The sequence below is a fragment of the Aquarana catesbeiana genome, unplaced genomic scaffold (genome assembly GCF_042186555.1).
Source record: "Aquarana catesbeiana isolate 2022-GZ unplaced genomic scaffold, ASM4218655v1 unanchor239, whole genome shotgun sequence".
NCBI lineage: Eukaryota > Metazoa > Chordata > Amphibia > Anura > Ranidae > Aquarana > Aquarana catesbeiana.
In genome coordinates, this window is record NW_027362667.1 from 102,905 (window position 1) to 126,406 (window position 23,502).

The 23,502-nt window shown below is 45.4% G+C and overlaps 1 protein-coding gene and 1 pseudogene across 1 annotated transcript in view; both read left to right on the forward strand.

Annotated features, from left to right (window-relative positions):
* LOC141122083 (uncharacterized) overlaps positions 1-23,502 on the forward strand; it is a 260,915-nt gene that overhangs the window by 98,378 nt on the left and 139,035 nt on the right. The window contains exons 6-8 of the mRNA XM_073611888.1: positions 12,620-12,838; positions 12,918-13,121; positions 13,243-13,384. Of these exons, the coding sequence (XP_073467989.1) occupies positions 12,620-12,838; positions 12,918-13,121; positions 13,243-13,384 (565 nt within the window). The remainder of the gene's footprint in view (positions 1-12,619; positions 12,839-12,917; positions 13,122-13,242; positions 13,385-23,502) is intronic.
* LOC141122087 (uncharacterized) lies at positions 1,233-16,172 on the forward strand (annotated as a pseudogene).

Consider the following 23,502-nt stretch of genomic DNA (forward strand, 5'->3'; position numbering starts at 1 on the left):
TGTTCCCTGCAGATCCACTGCTTCCACTTTACACCTACTTCATTATTCTTATAATATTTGCTGCTTTATTAAATAAACTGAAAACCTGTGCAAATTCATGTCAATATTTTGTGCTGAATATAGTGTTCTCTGCATGTTCACTGCTTCCACTTTGCATCTACTTCAACAAACTGATTTTGCTAAAAGAAAATCCACAAATCAATAAAAATCCCCACTAAGGGGGCGCCCTCACCATCACGTGTGTGAGAGGTGGAAGAAGGCGTGGCTACACTACAGCTGGCACAGTTTGGAGCACCGAGAACTTTACATCTTATCAACTTTTCATTGATTGGTGGATTTTATGGAGGAAAATCAGTTTGTTGAAGTAGATACAAAGTGGAAGCAGTGGACTTGCAGAGAACACTATATTAAGTATAAATTATTGTATGTTTACATGAATTTGCACAGATTTTTTGTTTATTTAATATGGCAGCAAATATTATAAGATTAATGAAGTAGGTGCAAAGTGGAATCGGTGGATCTGCAGGGAACAGCATTTTGATCACAAAGCACTTTATGCTGTATATGAATTTGCACATGGATCAGTTTTCTTAAGTTAATGATAAACACCATAAGATCGATTAAGTAGCTGTAAAGTGGAAGCAGTGGATCTGCAGAAAATATTATTTGAGCCCCTAGCACTTTATATATGAATGTCTCCACATATTTTAGTGTATTTGTGATGATTTATGTGCACACACAATAGGACAGCGCTGTGACACATAATGCTCTTCTAGTTGATAAAGGGAATACTTACCTTTGTTACAGTAGCAGTCCGGTATAAGTTATTTTTGTAGGTATTTGAGTTGTTACACATAGCGCGGGTTTTATTCTATTTATATTGGTGACATCATTGTCCAAATCTGGGGATCAGGAGCCATTTCCACCCTTTACTCTCGGCTGGGGTTCTTTGTATCCATATAACAGATGTTCTACATGACTAAATCTGCAATCAATTTTACTGCAAAATCAAAGGGGCCAAAATGTCTCCCCCCCGAGCAGTAATATATTTCTATCCCCCTTGGTGGGAGTGGAGATGACCCATCTATAAGGATATACAGTACATACACACACAGCACAAGGCCGTGTTCACACTACCAGACGTTTCTCTGCAGTTCCTCTGAGCTCCACAAGGTGGTGATCTCACTTCTACCCAGACAGGAAGTCTCTATGGAATACAGACAGGAAGTGATGTCAGCTACAGACAGGAAGTGATGTCATGTATACAGGACATTCCATTTGGAAGGACGTAGAGAGGAGACGTTGCTGGATTTGGCGGCAGAGGAGGTAATATGTAGATTAACCCCTTCAGAGGGATCAGTTGATGATGAATATATCTTCCTTCCAAAGCTGGCCATACATGGTTCAGTTTTATCGTTCATCCAGCGGGATGAGAGGAAAAAACTGAAGTGATTCCCCCATCCACACATTGGAGGGGGATGGGGGAATCCTCCCCGCTGCACTGTTAAGGAAATGATTAAGAGCTCCAATCGAGCTCAAGGTTATCTGCTGCTGTCTCTAATTTGAAAAGTGTTGATATGCATGCATATAAAAGTAAACACACTGAGACACGCTCAGTTTCGTTACTGTTACACTTCTAATTTATTCAAGGCGGTGTTAATGTTTTATACACACAAATACGTCATTGCTATGTCAGTCTAATAGGTACATCTCATTGGTCAAGATAGAAAAGAAGATGGATAATTTTCATAACGAGGTTTGGCTCTCTTTGTTCTTATCTCCAGTTCCGCGTTCTTCTGTGTGTGGGAGGTAGAGGGTACACGCCATTTTGAGAAAATATAGGAACAGAGCAAATCTGTATACTTATATAATGAGTAAGGAGAAAAATATGTATGCACATAAGAAAATAGACATTTTCAGATTACTATTATTATTATCTACATCCCATTCCTTCACAATCCCCCCTAAAATGACTATTTTCTCTTTTCTGTCCCTAATACTAAAGGTCCTACTTTTTAGCCTGGCCCTTCTCCTCAGCAACTCTTTTAGGCTGTATATAGAATTGGGCAGCAACTGTTCACTTCCCTCCTCAATACAGCTGGAGAGGTGCAGTCAGGCGCTATCTATCCCTATAACCCTATAGGATTGTGAGATTATGGACAGGGAGTGACTGTAGAGGAGTGAAGGGTTTGTCATCTTCCATCATAAGGAGGTCCTCTTCTTCTTGGTGGAGAAATGTAGGTGTGCTATTGTCTACAGCCTTGCTCATTAACTTTTTTACAAAAGGTAGAATACAGCATATAATCAGGGCTAAAAGATCCAGGATTATTAATACCGTTACCCGTATCTGGGCGAACACCTTCTGCCACCCACTCATCCAGCTAAAATATTGATCCCATGGGTCTGTGATACCTGAGTTCTTCTTCAACTCTAGTGACAGATCTTCTAATTTCTTTATAGCTAAAGTAACCTTACCATTTGGGCCAATATTATCAGGAATGTATGTACAACAGGTTCCCGTTTTTTCCTATGATTTTACAAAACACCTCCTTTCCCAGATAACACCATGTCTAAGGCCATCCGGTCCTGGAATGTCATGTAGGAAGTGGGGGCTAACTGATCAGAAATTCCCTGGAGGGCATCTTTAGAGTAATTTACAAATCTCTGTTGGTTATAATATGTATAGTGTCAGGTCACCTAGAGGCTGGGTGACAGATGCACACCGTTGGGATCAGGAGTGCACTGCAAGGTAGTGGACCCTACGGGTGACTGCTGCGGATTGTACCCTGGGAGGTTCAGGAAGCAGGTTTACTGGATCACTGACACAGATCCCACTGGGAGCTAGAGCATAGATTCCCCAGGGCGCGGAGTCTAAGAGCCAGCAGGTGTTCACCAGAGCCTCTAGTGGTGAGGATGGACTGCGCTGCAGTCTGGCTCCAGGTCGCGGCCCCCAGGGTCTCACAGCTCACGCTCACGGTAGACTACAGGAGCAGAGGAAGGAGGGAGCTGGCTGGAACATCAGGGTCACAGGCAAACAGGGATGGCCGGGAACAGGCCAAAGTCGGTAACAGAAATCAGATGTAGGAAACATAGCAAGTACACACATAGGCTAACACACAGTGGTTGATCAGCACTGCTGGCTTGCAGTGCACAGGTTAATATAGGGTTCCCTGATAGGGCCTGGGGTGGGGCCATGCTTAGAGGGGAGGTTACAAAAGCAGTCAGGTGAGGGTCAGCTGGTCTCCAGAGATGAACACATGGAGACAGGTAAGCTGATCGACAAACTCTATTGCATAACCATGACATGTAGTTAATTCAATCTACATTCTTGCTGACAGTTGTTATGGGGATCAAAGACTCAAAACCAGCTTTTACCAGATCCCTGGCTTTAAACTCATCAGGGACCCCCCTTGTAACCCCTATGACATGTATGTATACATGAGGATCAAAGCTTCCGGAGAGAGCTGCTCGCTTCCTCCTCTGACTGTGTGCTGGGTCAGTGTATGTATCAGGGATATCTTTGGTTAGGATATGGGGGCTTTCTATTTTCATCTTTTTTGTCTAATGCACTCTGTGGTCGCCCATTCTGGCCCTGTGTTCCAACCCACTGGCCCCCACAGAAACCACAACTCTGTCCCCAGTAACTGTCTGTGTGGCATACATATATGTCCTTACCGTCAGGGATATCACTGTACCAATGGCATCACCATGAAGGGTCAAACGGACAAGGTACTATGTCACAGTAATCTAAGGTAAAGGTGGTCACATGTGTACCTGAAGAGTTACACCAAAACGTAATTATGTTATCATTTTTGTGATGGCCACCTCCTGGGCCCCTCCCCCCTAGATCAAACAGAAAAAGGATATGCAGCACCCGAAAACACGCTCTCCTGCAGTGATAAGCGTGCATTCAGGTGTTCTTCCTGGCCAACTTGACTGAGGTGGCTGTGGTCAGCAAAACTTGGAATGGACCATCATAACTTGGCTCAAGGATCTCCAGACAGTAGTTGGTGTGGTCCTGCATCTAATTCAGGATCTGGAATGGAAGAAAACACCTGGACATGCATTCAGGTTAATTCTCGTGATAATGTGGTTACATAATTAGTCAACACATCAGACTGTAACTGTAACTGTTGTGGAAAGTAACAACCAAGTCTGGGAGCTGAACCAAACAAAATTTCATAAGGGGATAGGGCATGTTTCCCCTGGGGGTGTGTCTGACACTGAACAGGGCAATGGGCCAACTGATGTTAGTCTATTGGGCCATCTTTAACATCCTGTTTTTAGTGTCCCATTCATCCTTTCTACCTTCCCGCTACTTTGAGGGTGGTATGGGATGTGTAGTGCCAACTGAACCCCCAGTGCTGCCCAAATCTCTTTAGTAAGGGTTGTTGTTAGGGCTGGTCCCTGATCTCTCAATATCACCTCTGGGACCCCAAATCTACATACTATCTCACTCAGTAATTTCTTAGCTGTGGTCCTGGCAGTCATGACCACTTCCACTAGGGCGTATTCGAATCTGCCACTTCTTGGCACTTGAGAATGATCAATTTGCATCCTCTGGAATGGGGTATAGGGCTTTTGCCAGGTGCTTCTTCTGTGCATTCTGGGTTACATTTGGTGCAGATAATGCATGATCTGCAGAAGCTGTCGGTCAGTGGAGTAACTCTTGGTGCAACACTTGTTGATAAGAGAGTTCATAAAAGTCTTTGTCAAGTGGGCAGCTCCATGTGCCCATTGCACCACGGCTGGGTACATACTCCTGGGTAGACAAGGCTTCTTGTTGCACTCGAATAGTCCATTTCTGAGAGTTGTTCCTCTCCGTTTCCAGCTTTCCTTCTTATCCGGACTTGCTGTTTCCTGTAGTTCTTTTAGATAAACTCTGTCCACTGGGAAAGTCTGTAAGGTAAGCACGGGGTGGTCTTCTTCTACCACCCTGCTGTCCACTTCCCGCTGACCACCAGCTGTCTGTTTGGCAGCTGTATTGGCTCGATGATTGCCTTAAGCTTCTTTTGAGTTCATTTTGTCGTGTGCTTTTACTCAGAATAGTCACTTGGGTTGGGAGAAGCAAGGCATCAATCAAGTTTTCACAGGTGTTCCTGCAGCCATCAGGAATCCTCTGTCCTAGATAACACCATAATCATGGGCAATGCTGAAAGCATATCTTGAGTCCATGAATGTTGGCTCTTTTTCCCTCTGCCCATTTACGTGCTGTAGTAAGTGCTTATAGCTCTGCCTCCTGTGTAGACATCACCGGTGTTAAGGCTTCAGCTTGTAGAACAGTGTTTTCAGTGGTGACCGCGTGTCCTGTGCGGTCACGGGGGTAACAAGTCAAGACTCTACTCCTCCTCCTCCTTTCCCCCCTCGAGAAGTGGAAGAAGGGTGGTAGGGTTCAGTGTTTGACAACTTAATAGAGTAATGCTGTCCAGTAGGAGGGAACACAGGAGTCTCAAGTGTCTGGTAGTGGACAAGTGTTTCGGCTGGATCTTGGTTGAATATGGCAACAACGTCATGGGGAACAAGCAGAACGAGGCAGTGTCCGAGGACCAAGTTCAAAGTTTTGTCAAGCAAGTCTTGTGTAGCAAATCCAGCTCGCAGACACAATAGGCCTCCTCTTGCTACCGCATCCAGCCGACAGGAATAATATCCTATGGGGCGTAGGCTGATGCCGTGTGATTGGGTGAGTACACCTGCAGCATGTCCCAGACGTTCGGATACAAAGAGCTTGAGCGTTTTGTCGTAGGCTGGGAGCCCTAGCGCCGGGGGTGGCGCACTCAAGGGTTTCAAACTTTAGATATTTCTTCAGGAGACATCTGGAAGGGTCTGTTTGCAGAGCATCAGTAGGAAGGCTTCTGGAATCCATGCTCTGCACTAGGAAATTAGTCCAAGGAAAATGACAGGTGTTGAGCACCACTGCAATTTGGGCTTTGAGGCTCTGCAGCCCTGGTTGGCAAGATAGCACAACAGGCTTTCTGAGGTGACTTCAAGAGGGGGTAAGTCAGCTGCACAAAAGAGAAGGTCATCAACATGTTGGAAGAGAATCACTTCCGGGTGTTCCTTTTGTCATGTGTCAAGGATGATAGCCATAGCTTTTGCAAACTGGCTTGGAAAGTTCTGTGCCCCTTGTGGCACAACTGTTTAGGTATGTTGCCGTTTCTTTCCGTGGATGAATGCGAAAAGGTACCAGCAGAAGGGGTGAGGGTGGACACTGAAGAAAACGTTTGTAAGGTCCACCTCTGTGAGGTATTTTGCAGTCAAAGGCATCCACAGTAGGTACCTGGTTCTCTTTTTAGGATTCTCTTCTTGGGGTTATTGTGGTTTCCGGGGCAATGAAGCGCCCTCTTTTAGCTTGACTGAAACTGGTGGCACCTTTAAGTTACCGTTGTCTCCCGGTCCTGTGGACCATAGGCACGCAGGGATTCTGTCAAGTACTTCCTGCAGTATTGAACTTGAAGTTTTTTTTTTTTTTTTTTTTTAAGTGTCATCAGGAGAGGCAGAGAACACAAAGCAGATGAGTCTTCTAAAGATAGGGGAGTATGTAACTTCACCCCCCTTCAGGCGTGTCCTGATTGAGGCCTGTAGTCTGGACAACACATCAGCTCCTAGTAGATTCAAGGGACATGTAGAGGACACCACAAATCTGGCAAGCAAATCAGGAAGTGGAAAGGAAAGAATTATTAGGCAGGTTCACCGCTCTCAACACACTTTTGGCTGCACCCCTGTCAATGAGGAAAGTGGTAGGTTTTTCGTCTGGGACATCTTGGGGCTCTGCATTCTTTTTTGAAGTGACCCCGTTTCCCACAGTTGTAACAGGTGATCCTTTCCCTGGTATTGGGCAGTGGTGGTGGACTAGTGTAGGTGGGATCTTCGTCATGGGTTACCATGAGGGGCGTTGGTTTTTTACCTTTTTGATTTTCTATACCTCTGGCCACCAACAATAAATCAGACATTTTCATTGAATAGTATTCAGGGCGGGCCACCATCAGGCCTTTTCTGATATCCTCTCTGAGCCCTGAAACAAAAGCAGTTGATAACATGTGTGTGTGTGTCTTTATGAGTCTAGCATGATACTTCTTCACACACTACCCTTTATCTTGGGTAATATCTTGGATTGTGGTCTTCTGATCCGTCAACTTCTCCTTTGCCCAGTCGTGGAGTTGTGCACAGAACTCCACGCCTGAGGTGTAGGAAGTGGCACTTGTCAGGCAGGCATCATTGAAGGCCATCTGCATGACTGGCCAAAAGACATATCCTGCTTTGATTTGGCATAGGCTGATCAAGTCTCTCCAGGCAGCTGAGTAAGTTTCTTGTATCTGCACTATCCTGTGGTAGAAGGGAATTGGCTGCTTCTCTGGGTCAGGCAGACTTGTCACTAAGGCCGCTGCTTGTGATAGAGTAAAAGCGACATACATCACTGGTGCCCCTTCTGGTAACCGAGACTGTTGTTGGGGCGGGGGCTGACAAGAGGCACTGTTCTTTACGGTTGCCAGCATGTGTTTGAGATCCTCTCGGAACTGAGAGTCTGGAGCCGGATTGGGGGTTAAATCAGTGGGTGGCCTTGCTGCCTGCTGTCGGGCTTCCCACTCAGATGCTTCTTCATCATTAACATATCCAGCCTGGGAATGTGATGCTCCCGTATTGGGGAAGACAGGTGTGTGGTATGAACCATCTTGGTCTAAAACAGGGAGGGCTGGGTACAGGCTGTTTAAGCTTACTGGGTGTACCAAGATGGCCGCCGGCAGGAAGTGCACTGGACTGGGTAGAAAGTGAAGGCATGGGTGCACTAAGATGGCCGCCGGGCTGAGTTGTCACAGTGGGTTGTGCTTGGGTGGTGAGAAAGGAGTGGTTGTTAGACGGAGGGCAGTGCTGTCCCTCCCCTCCTTTGTTTAAAGTTCCAACATATCATCAGCTATACATACATAATACAATCGCCATCTTTCTTAACTTCCTTTATCCAATTTTCTTTATCACACAGGATTTTTCTCCCTGTTTCTTCTGCAACATAACTTTCGTCACTTCTTTCAACTTTGTTAACTATTTCAACATCTTCTTCTCTCCTTCTTTACAATATCACTTTCATTACAATATCACTTTCTGTTTCTCGGCTAACGGCTTGAGAGGGGAATACATACAACCAAGGAGTTAATATTTTTCTCAGCGTTCTTATCAGCAAATTCCTTCGGTGTGGGCACATAAGACTAATGTACAGTTAATCTCAGAACAAGAACAAACACATCAGGGGTAGTGAGGAGCTACGGCCCGCGACCCAACAGATCCTTCGGGTAGCCTCCTTCTCTGACTTTCACCAGTCCCCACCCCCTCTCATGTATAGCAAACAATAGACCACAGATACACTCAGGACAGGACATTACACCTGCCACTCTCTGAACCGTAAAGCCTCAGCAGGCTAAGATAAACGCAAGGGCAGACCACCCTGCAAAAATAAACCCGTTTATAGACGTTTTTTCTACAGCTCTACACCAAGAGGCCGACAACTCTTCTTGGGGTGAGTCCTCTGTAACGCTTTCAGACTGCAAAGCCAGCAGCTGAGATAACCCTCAAAGGTTCCTTGAACCTAGAGTACACCCGTCTATAAACGACTGCTACAAGGAAACTATCTCATCCCAGAGGCCGACAGCTCGTCTGGAGATGAGACCATACATTCACACATGTAGCACTTTTAGACTGCTGAGTTTCGTAACCCAAAGAATGACAGACAGTGAACAAAAAATACAGTCAGCAGAAACCCATCAGCAGGTTCGTTAAACAACCTCAGGCGAGGAAATACCTGCCTCTAAGACAGTCTCAGCATACCGACAGAATCCAGCCGTCAACCGAAAGATAAGAGAGTCGTACAGTGGTAAGAATATCAATCAACTCACCGGTACTGTTAGGGCTGCGCAAACCCCACTCTCATTAATCAGTTAACGCCCGAATGCTTGTCGCGGTATAACTTCGACCGTAGCCTGAGATCCCGGGTTTCGGCACCATCTGTTAAGGAAATGATTAAGAGCTCCAATCGAGCTCAAGGTTATCTGCTGCTGTCTCTAATTTGAAAAGTGTTGATATGCATGCATATAAAAGTAAACACACTGAGACACGCTCAGTTTCGTTACTGTTACACTTCTAATTTATTCAAGGCGGTGTTAATGTTTTATACACACAAATACGTCATTGCTATGTCAGTCTAATAGGTACATCTCATTGGTCAAGATAGAAAAGAAGATGGATAATTTTCATAACGAGGTTTGGCTCTCTTTGTTCTTATCTCCAGTTCCGCGTTCTTCTGTGTGTGGGAGGTAGAGGGTACACGCCATTTTGAGAAAATATAGGAACAGAGCAAATCTGTATACTTATATAATGAGTAAGGAGAAAAATATGTATGCACATAAGAAAATAGACATTTTCAGATTACTATTATTATTATCTACATCACATTCCTTCACAGCACTATTGTATTCTGACAATGGGGGGCGCTCCTCCGCTCTCAGAATACACAGATCAGTGATGAAGCTATTGGCTGCAGCCGCTGATGGAGTGACTTTTATCCGGCAGTGACCACACATGGATGGAAATGTGACCGATCCCTGCTGAACCAGCTGAATTTCCATGTCTCTGTGGTCACCATAATTCAGGGCTCAACAAATCCCAGGTCACCGTGGTGACTAGAAATGGTGTCCTGTCCCCTGGGCTCTTGTCAGCCCATTCTCACTGTTGGTCTGAATAATGTTTCTGCCTGAAACCCGGACACATTATTCAGACAGGAATGTGGCTCGGAGCGGGGCCTGGCGGGAGGGTGAGGGGAGGAGGAGGAGATGATGGCACCCGACCTGTGAAGTGAGGGGTGGACTGGACAGGACAGGACATGAGAGGACTCATCTCACTGAGCTCCCGCTGCCGATCTTTCTCCTTTCCGCAGCCGCATTACTGTCACCATCAGCTCCTGCTTCCCCCCACAGCTGCCTGTGTCCCTGCAGAGCCCTCCGGCAGAACAGAGAGGAAGGAGCGGGACCGAATCTCCAACATGGCGCCACCTCGGCACTGCCACAAAGATCCCCACAAGGTGCTGAGAAACAGGACTACAGAGTCCTTACAGGAGTAACCAGGACAAGCCTGCAAAGCAGCCAGCTAAGAAACCAGCCAGGGAGGGACATGCTGCTTTATGTACACAAGATGTCCTCTCCATCCACTCTGCTCTCACACACTGCTGGGGGAGATGTACAGGACATGCAGGAGGATACAGGGGAGGGGATTGGATTACTGGCCTGAATTCTGCACCCCATGTCCTCTGAACGCCACCCTTCTCCTGTACCCCATGTCCTGCGGTGACCTCCACCCTGCATCCCATGTCCTGCTTTCTGCACCCCATGTTTTGCACCCCCGAATCCCATGTTCTGCACCCCATGTCCTGTGTTCTGTACCACATGTCCTGTACCCCACGTTCTGCACACTGTACCCTGTACCCCATGTCCTGCGTTCTGTACCCGGCTCCCCATGTCCTGCCTTGTGCACCCTGTACCACATGTCTTGCACCCCATGTCCTCCATCGTTCTCTGGTACCCTGTATTCCATGTCCTGCATTCTGCTCCCCATGTCCTGTGGTGACCTACACCCTTCTCTGGTACCCTGCATCCCCTGTCCTGCATTCTGCACACTGCAGTGACCTACAGTCTTCTCCGGTATCCATCACCCCATGTCCTGTGTTCTGCACCACATATCATGCATCCATCTCTGTTGCTTGTCCTGACCTTTATCCTGATTCCTGGATCTCCTCCTCATCTCTCCTCCATATCCTCTTACACAGCTTTTCTCCACACCTGCAGTGATCCTGGGGGGTGGAAACTTGGCACCAGCACTCAGCAAAATCCATCCTCACCATTAGGAGCTCTGGAGAAAATTGTCTGCTATTTACACTCCGTTCCTCCGCACGTCACCTGATCACATGAGAGCTTACTTTCACAGATTCCTGACAGATTTCTGTATGGTAAAGGTCAAAGTTCACTCTTCAGTTTAGGAGAGGAAGGACACACCCAGGAACAATGATTGGTTTGCACAGGAGCCTCATATAGAGGACCCCTCAAATTTCCCCATCCAAATGTCCCTCCATCCAGAGTCTATATGTCCTATGACATCACACTGACCTCACAGCTCCTCCCCCCAATGTCCCTCCATCCAGAGTCTATATGTTCTATGACTAAGGATGAGCTCCGGCGTGTTCGCAGATCCCACGTGCAGAGCCTGCCAGGAAGTCAGGACTGCGCTGTACTAATCTCAGGCAGTGAGACATTGTGCAAGGAACATTGTCCCAATACGCGGCTGCAGAGATCAGGAAATGTTTCACTGCCTATGATTAGCGCAGCGCAGTGCTGATTTCCTAGCGGGCTCTGCACGTGGGCTGTGCGAACACACCAGAGCTCATCCTTACCTATGACATCACAGCTCCTCCTCCCAATGTCCCTCCATCCAGAGTCCATATGTCCTATGACATCACACTGACCTCACAGCTCCTCCTCCCAATGTCCCTCCATCCAGAGTCCATATGTCCTATGACATCACACTGACCTCACAGCTCCTCCTCCCAATGTCCCTCCATCCAGAGTCCATATGTCCTATGACATCACACTGACCTCACAGCTCCTCCTCCCAATGTCCCTCCATCCAGAGTCTATATGTCCTATGACATCACACTGACCTCACAGCTCCTCCTCCCAATGTCCCTCTATCTGGCTTTTTTTTTCTGATACTCTTAGGATGTGGGCGGACCCTTGGTATCCTTACTTGCAAAGTTGCACTGTTGATCCTGCATTATATGTATTGATGTCAGAATACCTGCAACAAGCTTTTAACCTACAGAGTGTGGGGGTCCTTTGTGGGTAAATTCTATATCAACCTTAGGTGGGCTTTAATAAAATGGAGACCTGAATGATAAGGTGAGGAGGATTCTGGGAATATAATTTGATTTTACATTTTGTTTTTAGATCTAGAATATTCCTCCTGTGAAGTCTGGAGATCATATGACCATCACATTTCCTCCACCTCCCTCCCTGATAGAATAGAGAAATACAAAGAAGATTGTAGAAGTCACCAGAGAGATCATGGAGGAGAGGTGAGCGGTGCTGGGAATTCTGGGACATTATCCAGTAACAGACAAGGGATGTGTCTGGATGGTGACTGTATCATTGTGTGTGTCAGGTTCCTATAAGGTGTCAGGATGTCACTGTCTATTTCTCCATGGAGGAGTGGGAGTATTTAGAAGGACACAAGGATCTCTACAAGGACGTCATGATGGACAATCAGCCGCCCCTCACATCACCGGGTAAGAGGAGACTTTATTGTAAAGGAGAGAGCAGTACGGAGGCTCCACCTAGATCCCCCATCATCTGATAAACACATAGAAACAATGTATTCAGTCAGTGTGTGTGTTTCCTACAGATGGATCCAGTAATGGGAACCCACCAGAGAGATGTCCCTGTCCTCTGTATTCCCGGGATTCCACACAGGAAGATCACACCATCCCTCACCGTCATCAGGTAGATGAGGAACAATCACTGATAGTATCATTAGGATCTGTACATTATCTGCATTGTTACCATTGATGTCATTTTTATTATATATTCAGAGTGGAAACCTGAGAGATTCTAAAATTGAAGTAAAAGAAGAGATAAAAGAGGGGGATGATGAGGATGGGGTGATTGAGTTTCTAAAAGAACACAAAGATCTGTACCAGGACACCATGGTGGAGTCATCCAGCTACAGGAACCCACCAGAGAGATGTCCCCGTCCTCTGTTTACCCGGGATTCCACACAGGAAGATCACACCATCCCCCACCATCATCAGGTAGATGATTGACAATTATTGGTAGTTCTGATTTATACACAGCATGTTTTTTACAATGAATGTTTTATTATATATTCAGAGTGGAAAATTCACAGATAATAATATTGATGTTAAAGAAGAGTATAAAGAGGAGGATGAGGAGTATGGAGTGATGGAGTTTTCAGAAGGACACAAGGTTAAGATGGAGCCACCAAATACCAGGAACCCACCAGAGAGATGTCCCCGTCCTCTGTATTCCCGGGATTCCACACAGGAAGATCTCACCATCCCCCACTGTTACAAGGTTGGTGGGATGGAGCATCTAGAACATGGACTCCTAGAGATGATGTGTGGATTATTTATGATGTCACAATAATAAAGCTTATATCTTACAGATGATATTCTCTCTCATTTTCTTGATTTAGAGTGGAGATCCAATCGATATAGAATTTGAGGTTAAATCAGAAGAAGAAGAGAGGTATGTGAGGGATGATCAGCAGTCTATGGAGGAGGATGGAATAACGGGGACATTTATAGAGGAGGACACTCCTACAGAGATCAGCACAGGTGGGTCATTAACACTAAATACATTCCTCCACCCATACTGCTCACTGATTGGTCCAGAGTAGGGTGGGGACTGGGTGATATCAGCCTGTAATCCCCTGGTCACTTTCCTGAGCTGTGTTCCCCGTCCTGTATTTCTCTCAGATAATCTTCCTTCTCTGTGCTGCAGACACAATTTATGTTTCTAGACTGGATTTATGGAGATTCTGGGGTTCAGCTGGCAGCAAAATGTTTATTTTCACCATAGATGTTGCTCTACCTAGGCACCTTGGGCATGTGCTTTGGGTCTTCTACCTCATGCCCTGGTCTAGCATAATCTCTGACAGAACAATTCCCCCAGGGTTACTTGCTCTGTTATTTGCTGGCTGTGCCGGGTGGAGGGATATGTCTGTATAGTCTCAGACCCAAGTCACTGAGTGCAGTCTCAGGAGATGGGAGGCAGCGGTGTGGGACCTCTGCAACTTGTCTCATGTAAACATTTCATCTTCCACTGATTACTGAATACCAATATTATGAGTCCTGACCCTTACACTGTATAATTTATATTGTACATTACATACTCCTGACCCCTGCACTATATACTCTGTTGTACATTACATACTCCTGACCCTGCACTATATACTTTATGTTGTACATTACATCATTCTGATATTATATAGTCCTATCTGTTGTATCTTATACAATATGTTGTACATTATATAGACCTGACTTCTGCTCTCTCCCCTCTACCCACTGCTATATATACACATAATATGTATTCTCTTTTGTTGCACCCATTTCCTACCAGCTGGACATTTTATATCTGATGATTTGATTGGAGCACAGACTTTTACATGTTGATAATAATGTGATAACATCCTTGAACTTTGGAACCTTAAACAGAAAGTGATAATGAGGGAGGAGTCAATAACCCAATGATGGTGGTCTTCAGGATCAGTCCAGTCTTCATCTTGGTTGTTCTCCCCCCATCCTCACTCTCTGACCTCTGGTGGGGCTCAGCCCCGCTGTTATTCATGACTAAATCATGGACTAAATAAGGAAGTGTGGGACTTCTCACTCTCTGACTAAGGTCCATGAATAAAGAAAAGAACTGGTAGGAGATCAGAGGACCCATTTACTAGTTACCTTGAGGGGGGAATTGTAAGATCCTCAGAGACAAAGCTGCCTGATGTGGGCGGAGTCCTGGTTTAGGGGAACCAATCTGCTCATGTCTAGTAATAATCTTTTTATTTCTATTTTAGTAGATGGACGGGAGATGAGGAAAACCTCAGAGGATTGTCTCACTTTGTCTCCAGACTGTAAAGTAGAAGATGAGGACATCACACAGTATAGTCCAGGAGAAAACCCAACTACCTCAAATTTACATCCGGCACCACACAGTGTAGATGGACCATCGTATTCCTCTTATCCTGAGGAACCTCAGACTGTGAGGGATGGTGCCGTCCTTCCAACAGAGAAGAGCTTTTCCTGTACTGAGTGCGGGAAGTGTTTCCATTCTAAATCCAAACTTAACATGCATAAAAGATCTCACACAGGGGAGAAGCCGTATTCCTGTCCTGAGTGCGGAAAATGTTTTTCAGTGAAGTCCAGTCTTTCTAAACATCAGAGATCTCACACGGGGCAGAAGCCGTATTCCTGTCCTGAGTGCGGGAAATGTTTTTCAGTGAAGTTCAGTCTTTCCACACATCAGAGATCTCACACCGGGGAGAAGCCCTATTCCTGTCCTGAGTGCGGGAAATGTTTTTCACAGAAGTCCAATCTTTCCACACATCAGAGATCTCACACGGGGCAGAAGCCGTATTCCTGTCCTGAGTGTGGGAAATATTTTTCAGAGAAGTCCAATCTTTCCACACATCAGAGATCTCACACGGGGGAGAGGCCGTATTCCTGTCCTGAGTGCGGGAAATGTTTTTCACAGAAGTCCGATCTTTCCACACATCAGAGATCTCACACGGGGGAGAAGCCGTATTCCTGTCCTGAGTGCGGGAAATGTTTTTCGAAGAAGTCTCATCTTTCCACACATCAGAGATCTCACACAGGAAAGAAGCCGTATTCTTGTCCTGAGTGCGGGAAATGTTTTTCAGTGAAGTCCAGTCTTTCTAAACATCAGAGATCTCACACAGGGGAGAAGCCGTATTCTTGTCCTGAGTGCGGGAAATGTTTTTCAGTGAAGTCCAATCTTTCCACACATCTGAGATTTCACACAGGGGAGAAGCCGTATTCCTGTCCTGAGTGCGGGAAATGTTTTTCAGAAAAGTCCAGTCTTTACGGACATCAGAGAACTCACACAGGGGAGAAGCCATATTCCTGTCCTGAGTGCGGGAAATGTTTTTCAGATAAGTCCAGTCTTTACAGACATCAGAGATCTCACACGGGGGAGAAGCTGTATTCATGTCCTGAGTGCGGGAAATGTTTTTCACGGAAGTCCAGTCTTCACATACATCAGAGATCTCACACGGGGAAGAAGCCGTATTCCTGTCCCGAGTGAGGGAATTGTTCCTCACTGAAGTCCTGTCTTCCTGTACATCAGGGATCCCACACAACCCTTGAGGTGTATTGGTGCCTTGAGTGTGGGAAATGTCTTTTATATGAATGTTGCTGGACATCACAGCTCTCATGTGGGGAAGAAGCACACCCTGATATACACCTCAGATATACTCCATGGCTGATCTTCATCATGTAAGAAACAGTTGATAAGGAGATCAGAGATCACCAAAGACATGGATGAAGTGTTGTACCGTGTTGGCCATTGATAGCAGTAGAAAAATAAAAATGGAGTCATTACCTCTCATTGGCTGAGTACATTTTGTGGTGGAAGATTTCACAAACACTTAGAGGTCTGTTTAAAAAAAAAAATAGTTGAATGAATGTGAGCAGCATTCACCCGGCTGTGATGAATATCGGATGTATTTTATTTCATACTCTGATTTCCTTGGCTCCATCTAGTGGCCATAATGCGGTATTGTGATATGATATGACAGAAAAAATATCTCATTATGGCCACTAGATGGCGCTGATAATGATAGGAAATCACTGTGTTGCATTATGGCCAGCATGTGTAATGGTTGGATGAATGATTGTCACATTTGTCCAATGAATCTTCTAGAAGTAAACCCCTTAGTTTCTTCTGTCAGACATGGATTCATCCTCATACACTGGTGAGTACAGTACACACTGAAGGAGAGAAGTTCTTCAGTACCGGGCACTTTCCCGCATGCTGCCCAGGCCAATTTTCAGCGCTGTCGTACTTTGAATGACAATTGCGCAGTCATCCTACTCTGTAGACAGACAACATTTTTATCAGTTTTTTTCCCACAAATAGAGCTTTCTTTTGTTGGTATTTGATCACCACTGGGGGGGTTTATTTTTTGCTAAACTAAAAAAGATCCACATTTTTGAAAAAAAAGTTTTCTTTGTTTCTGTTATAAAATTTAGTTTTCTCCTTCACTGACGGGCACTAATGAGGCAGCACTGATATGTAGAATTGATGGGCACTGATAAGGTGGCACTGATATGTAGAATTGATGGGCACCAATAGGCGGCACTAATGGGCACTAACAGGCAGCACTGATGGAGACGGACACTGACAGGTGACACTGATGGGCACTGACAGGCGGCACTGACAGAGGACACTTTTGGGCACTGACAGAGGACACTGGCCACTGACAGGCGACATTGATGGGCACTGACAGGGGACACTGATGGGCATTGACAGGGGGCACTGACAGGCGACACTAGTCACTAACAGGCAACAATGATGGACACTGACAGGCGACAATGATGGGCACTGACAGGGGACACTGATGGGCACTGACAGGGGACACTGATGGGCACTGACAGGGGACACTGATGGCAACTGACAGGCGACACTGATGGGCACTGACAAGCAACACTGATGGGCACTAACAGGCGACACTGATGGACACTAATAGATTGCACTGATGATGAGGTACTGACAGGTTTTTTTGATGGGAAATGATTGGAACTGTTGTGGGCACTGACAGGCGTTTCTGATGGGGCACTGACTGGCAGCTGATAGGCACTGATTGGCATGGTTTGTGGCGATTTTGATGGGGCTATGCTGATAATCCATATGCTGATTATCAGCGCAGACCCCCCTCTGACAGGGAGAGCCCCCGATCGGCACAAACTGAGGAAAGCCGTTTACCGCCACTTCCTGGTTTACACTGTGATTGGTCACAGCTGATCATGTGGTAAGGCGCCTCCCTCAGAGGTTCCGTACCACGATCGGAGATGCGGTGTATCAAAGTGACACACAGCACCACTGATCGCCGTGCTGCATGCCCCTGCGGGAGTACGCCAGCATATTATCTGCTGGATGTCATATGACACCCAGTCAGGATAACTGAACCACCACCCGACCGTCATTCTGCTATAGGCCAGGCAGGAATTGGTCAATCAAAGCAACATTTTAGGCAGGGAGCTCCTCACAATTTACTTGCCAGGAGTAGTTATCCTGGTTGATTGTTAGAGATCTATTGATTTCTCTTTAAGTTTGGCCTTGTTGTACTTTTCTCTTCTACCACTAGGTGGCCGGGTACTTGGTGGTACTAGATATGCTTAGGGCAACCCAAGGTCAGGTTATGGGTATATAGGGTATCTCAGCCAATGATCATGGGTTTTCTTGAATTCCTTGGCCTGCTGGGAGAACCTATATATTTGGGGGGAGTCAGGTGATCATGGTTCTGTGCCACCTGGGTGAACGTGTGTCATGTTGCCCCGGCCTGCTAGGCCAAAGATTGGGCCTATCCTGGGCATATCTGGCTGCTAGACTGTTTGAGGTCCTATCCAGAAACAAGAGAGCAGGGCAGGGTTGGGATTGCGGCTTGCAGTTCAACCACGAGTGATGGTTTTGCTGGCTGGAGAACCTGTCATGGTGGGACCTCAATGTGTAACTGAAGCCAGAACCGGAACAGTATTCTCACCGAATGGGCATGGGGGAGATTTGGAAACTTCAGGCACTGATCATCTAATTGATTGATGTCACCAATAAACCTTGATTGAGGTCACCAAGGAATCTTGATTGAGGTCACCAAGGAATCTTGATTGAAGTCACCAAGGAACCTTGATTGATGTCACCAAGAAACCTTGATTGATGTCACCAAGAAACCTTGATTGATGTCACCAAGGAACCTTGTTTGAGCTGGGGCGTGGCTCCGGCTCTCAACAACCATCCTTCCCTTATCCTGGATCCTATCTCCTCGTGGAAGGTACCGTTTTGTTCCCCACAGCTGTGGGCATCAATCAGGCTGGCAGACATGGTGAAATACGGGCCACCCCGGCCCTCACCTACGGCGTAACAGCTGGCACGGTTCCGGAGGCAAGATTGCGCTGAGACACGTGCAGAACACACAGGCATGCTGCAGGCTTCCTCCTCTGCTGTCCAGGGCTCTGCTACAGGGGTGAGTGCTTTAAACCCTGCTATCTTTAACACGCAACCAGACCCCCTGCAGTCACAGGACTCCCAGCAGCCTTGTGAGCATAATCAGCCTGCGGACTCCCCCCTGCTGAGCCTACACTGTCCACCATTATGCTGGCTATTCAGGATTGCAAGGCCTCCCTCTCTACTCAGATAGTCTCTATCTGCATGGACTATTCATTATTAAAACAAGATGTCCAGAACCTCCGTGACCGAACCAGAGACGCTGAGGAACGTATTAGTACCTTAGAAGACACTGTGAATCCCATGTCTGTAACTATGCATGATACTACTAGTGAGATGGCGGCACGTCGCGCCAAGATCGACGATTTGGAAAATCGTTCTCGCAGGAACAATCTTAGATTTGTGGGGTTCCCGGAACACTCGGAAGGTCCCCACCCTGAAAAGTTTCTTTACTCTTGGTTACGGGACATTTTTGGTACAGATGCGCCCTCATTCTCACATGTTATAGAGCGCGCGCACCGCACTCCTCCTCATCCCCCTCCAGCGGGTGCCCCACCATGCTCCATTATTGCACGTATCCTCAATTTACAGGATAAAGTGGCCATCCTACGCCTTGCACGAGAAAAGGGCCCGCTTAAATTCAATGGTAACAATATCTCTGTTTATCCGGACTCTTCTGCTGAAGTTCAACGCCAACGTATCTCCTTCTCAGCAGTGAAATCTCGCCTGCGCAGGGAAGGCCTGTCCTATGCCATGCTTTTCCCTGCCAAACTGCGCATCATTCATGATGGCAAGGCCCATTTTTACACCAGCCCCAAGAAAGCCATGGTGTGGCTGAATGATCAATATGAAGCAGCCCACAGATGCAGAGGTGATTGAAGATACCACTAACCTAAGACGATATTTACCAGTTGCCTTAATACAGGCCCCCGTGCACCCCTGTATAACTCAGTGCCTTTACGGTAATTCACAATGCCAGTAGTTTTCGCCATCTTGTCCTTCTTGTCCTTCTTACATGGCGATATCCGCACCCTACTATGCCAGCTACGGTGTCTATTTCTCCATTGCCATGCATTTTACACCAGGACATGATCACGTTTTTTTTTGCCACCAGTTGAGAGCCTCACCCGATCTCACGTTACCCTCTTACCGATTTGTGGCGAGGCCACGAACAGTTTTTGACCTCCACGGGTTCTATTGTTAGGAAGGTCTTCCAGTTTGGGATCCGAAGCTCGCTATGATGGCAAAGGAGTTTTAAGGGACTTTGTTGGTGCCTTTTTTTCTTGTTTTTTTCTTTTTTCCTTTTTATCCCTTTTCCAGCTCACCTCTACAATTTTTCACCCGATGGAAATTTTTTCTCTCAGGTTACTGCCTACGGCGAACTGTTATTACTTCTGTTTTTATTTTCTTCTATTTTCGGCTCGTATCATCCTGCTGGCAGATCCACGCACTTTTTGTACATGTGCTTGTATGTGCTTCAGGTGGCACGGCCTGCCTGGTCATTTATGTATTGGCTCAAGTGTTTACCTGTGCTTATTCATTATTGTATGTTCTGCTATGGCGAAGCCCCTAAGGATAGTCTCATGGAATACTAGAGGTCTGAATGCACATCAGAAAAGATCTCTGTTTTTTTCTGTGTTAAAAAAATGTCATCCTCATATTATATGCCTCCAGAAGACTCATCTTACGGGCTCTAAGACAAGGGCCCTGAAACGCCCGTGGCTATCAAACTCATACCATGCTACTCACACTAACTATTCCAGGTGGGTATCTATCCTACTGGCTAAATCTCTCCCAGCAGATGATAAAAGTTAAAACAGACCCTGAAGGGTGGTTTATTGTTCTTACTTTACAGATTTCCACTGTAACCTTTACTCTGGTGAACATTTATATTCCCCCTCCCCATTTTCAGTGGAGGTACTCTCCAAATTGTCACTCCAACTACTGAATAGACCCCCTGGCCCCCTGCTTTATGTGGGGGATTTTTTCCATTGAACACTTTTTTTATTGAACACGTATACATCCATGCATTTCTTGTAACAAAGACTTCAAGTAATACAATGTATAATAACAGGTAATTCGCTATGTCTTCCCCCAGGTTATAAGTATTAACATACGTTATCTTTTGCAGTACCAATGACATTCAAAAAGCATTCCAAACACTGTGCAATCCATGTCGGTCTATTAATCGCTTCTCCCCCTCACATACATTCCTTACAAAAGGCTGTTGGTTTGCGCATCCTATTGTATCACTCTTTTTTATTTTCAGTATCATATACAGGTTTCAGGTGTTTTGAGCCACTTGTCCCAAATTTTTTCATACTTTGTAGGGCACCCTCTATGTGAATATGTGAGTTTCTTATAGGGTAGGACTGTATTTACTTCTGCAATCCAATGTGCGAGTTCTGGAGGATCAGGCCTCATCCAGATTCTGGCTATGACCTTCCTTGCAGAGAAGAGTGTTTCATGGAGAAATATCTTTTGGAATTTATTAATCTCTGTATCTGGGAAAATTCCTAAAATGCACAGTTTGGGCTGTAGTGTGACAGGAGAGCCCATTGTGTCATGTAGGAATCTCACCACCTGGGTCCAGAAAGCCTGGATCTGTGGGCATTGCCATATTAAGTGAAAAAAAGTGCCTACTGCTTGATTGAACATCGGACATGTTATATCTGGATTTTCTGAACGGTGTGAGGTAGGATCTATGCAGTATGAAAATCTGAGTTAACCGATCTGATAGTTTAGGGGATACTATTTTGCAAGCATCTAGAGCATCACTCCATTCATCATCCTCCATATTGCCCACCACCACCTCCCTCTCCCACCTAGATTTCAGTGCGTATGCTATTCTGGTTGTTGATGGTGACGTCAGCATAAGGTAGAATTGAGAGATGAATTTTTTGAGGTCTGGGTATTTTATTGATTCCATGAGAGGATTATTGGCTGAGACGAGATCATCTAAGGGAAATTGCGAACGGAAGGCGTGGCGAAATTGTAGGTATCTGAAGAACAGCTGGTTTGGAAGCAGAAACTCAGATTTCAATCTGTCAAAGCTCTTCAGTTTTCCATTACAGCTAATATGGGACAAGTAAAATATTCCCCGGGAACTCCACACCTCACTGTTCGGGATCATAAAGAACTCAGGCAGATCTGGATTGTGCAAACAAAGAAAAGAAAAAAATTTTGCGCTAGGTGCATGTGATATAAAACTCAATAAATGTTATGAAATAAAGCTACCGTGATGGAGGTCCTGCCGATAAACACTATAACCCCGACATAAGGGCAAAAAACAGTAAATACATATAAAAGAGTGCAGCGCTGGACAAAAGTGAATAAATTATAAACACAATAAATAAATACAGTGAAAATGAAATAAAGTGAAAAAACCACACTACATACAATGGAATAAGTTAGGATACTCAAACTAAAAAAATTAAACAATTAAGTGAAAAATAATTAAAAAATAATAAAAAAGTCCAAAGGAAATCAAAGCTTGATTGCATATACAGAGAGCTTGTTCAGAAAGACCCTGTGTGGTATTCCAGATGAAAAGTGCTTCCCATCACCAGGTATAAGGGAATGGAGGCTTACCAGAAAGCCTGCGACCGCCCTTACTCAGGGGGGTCAGTACAGGCTTAGTAGATCTCATAAGAGGTCACAAAGAGGTATGTGCTGATGGTCATCCACCCTCCTTCCTCGTTCCCAAAGATGTCTTCAATGGTGGCTGCTAGCTTCCCAAATGATCAAAAGCTCAGGTACTCCAGCAGGTAGACCGAATAGGAAAAAAAGGAGGGGATTCTCATAGTGCAACTTGCCAAAAAGATTTATTTAAATGTTCCAAGTAAATGCCATGTATAGGCACAAATATAGAGTAAAAACTGAGTAAAAACAGCAAAAGGATATTTTGCAGCTCTCATTTGTTTTTGAAAATGAAGAAAGACAAGAAAAAAAATGTTTTTTTTCTTTTTTTAATTTTCAAAACTTTGTGACAAAAAGCGAGGTCTGCAAAATACTCACTATACCTCTCAGAAAATAGCTTGGGGTGTCTACTTTCCAAAATGGGGTCATTTGGGGGGGTTTTGTGCCACCTGGGCATTCCATGGCCTCCGAGACTGTGATAGGCAGTGAAGAGTGAAATCAAAAATTTACGCCCTTAGAAATCCTGAAGGCGGTGATTGGTTTTCGGGGTCCCGTACGCGGCTAGGCTCCCAAAAAGTCTCACACATGTGGTATCCCCGTACTCAGGAGAAGCAACAGAATGTATTTTGGGGTGTAATTTCACATATTCCCATGGCATGTTTGAGCAATATATCATTTAGTGACAACTTTGTGCAAAAAAATAAAATAAAATTTGTCTCTTTCCCGCAACTTGTGTCACAATATAAAATATTCCATGGACTCGACATGCCTCTCAGCAAATAGCTTGGGGTGTCTACTTTCCAAAATGGGGTCATTTGGGGGGGTTTTGAACTGTCCTGGCATTTTATGCACAACATTTAGAAGCTTATGTCACACATCACCCACTCTTCTAACCAGTTGAAGACAAAGCCTTTTCTGACACTTTTTGATTACATGAAAAAATAATTTTTTTTGCAAGAAAATTACTTTGAACCCCCAAACATTATATATTTTTTTAAAGCAAATGCCCTACAGATTAAAATGGTGGGTGTTTCATTTTTTTTTTCACACAGTATTTGCGCAGCGATTTTTCAAACGC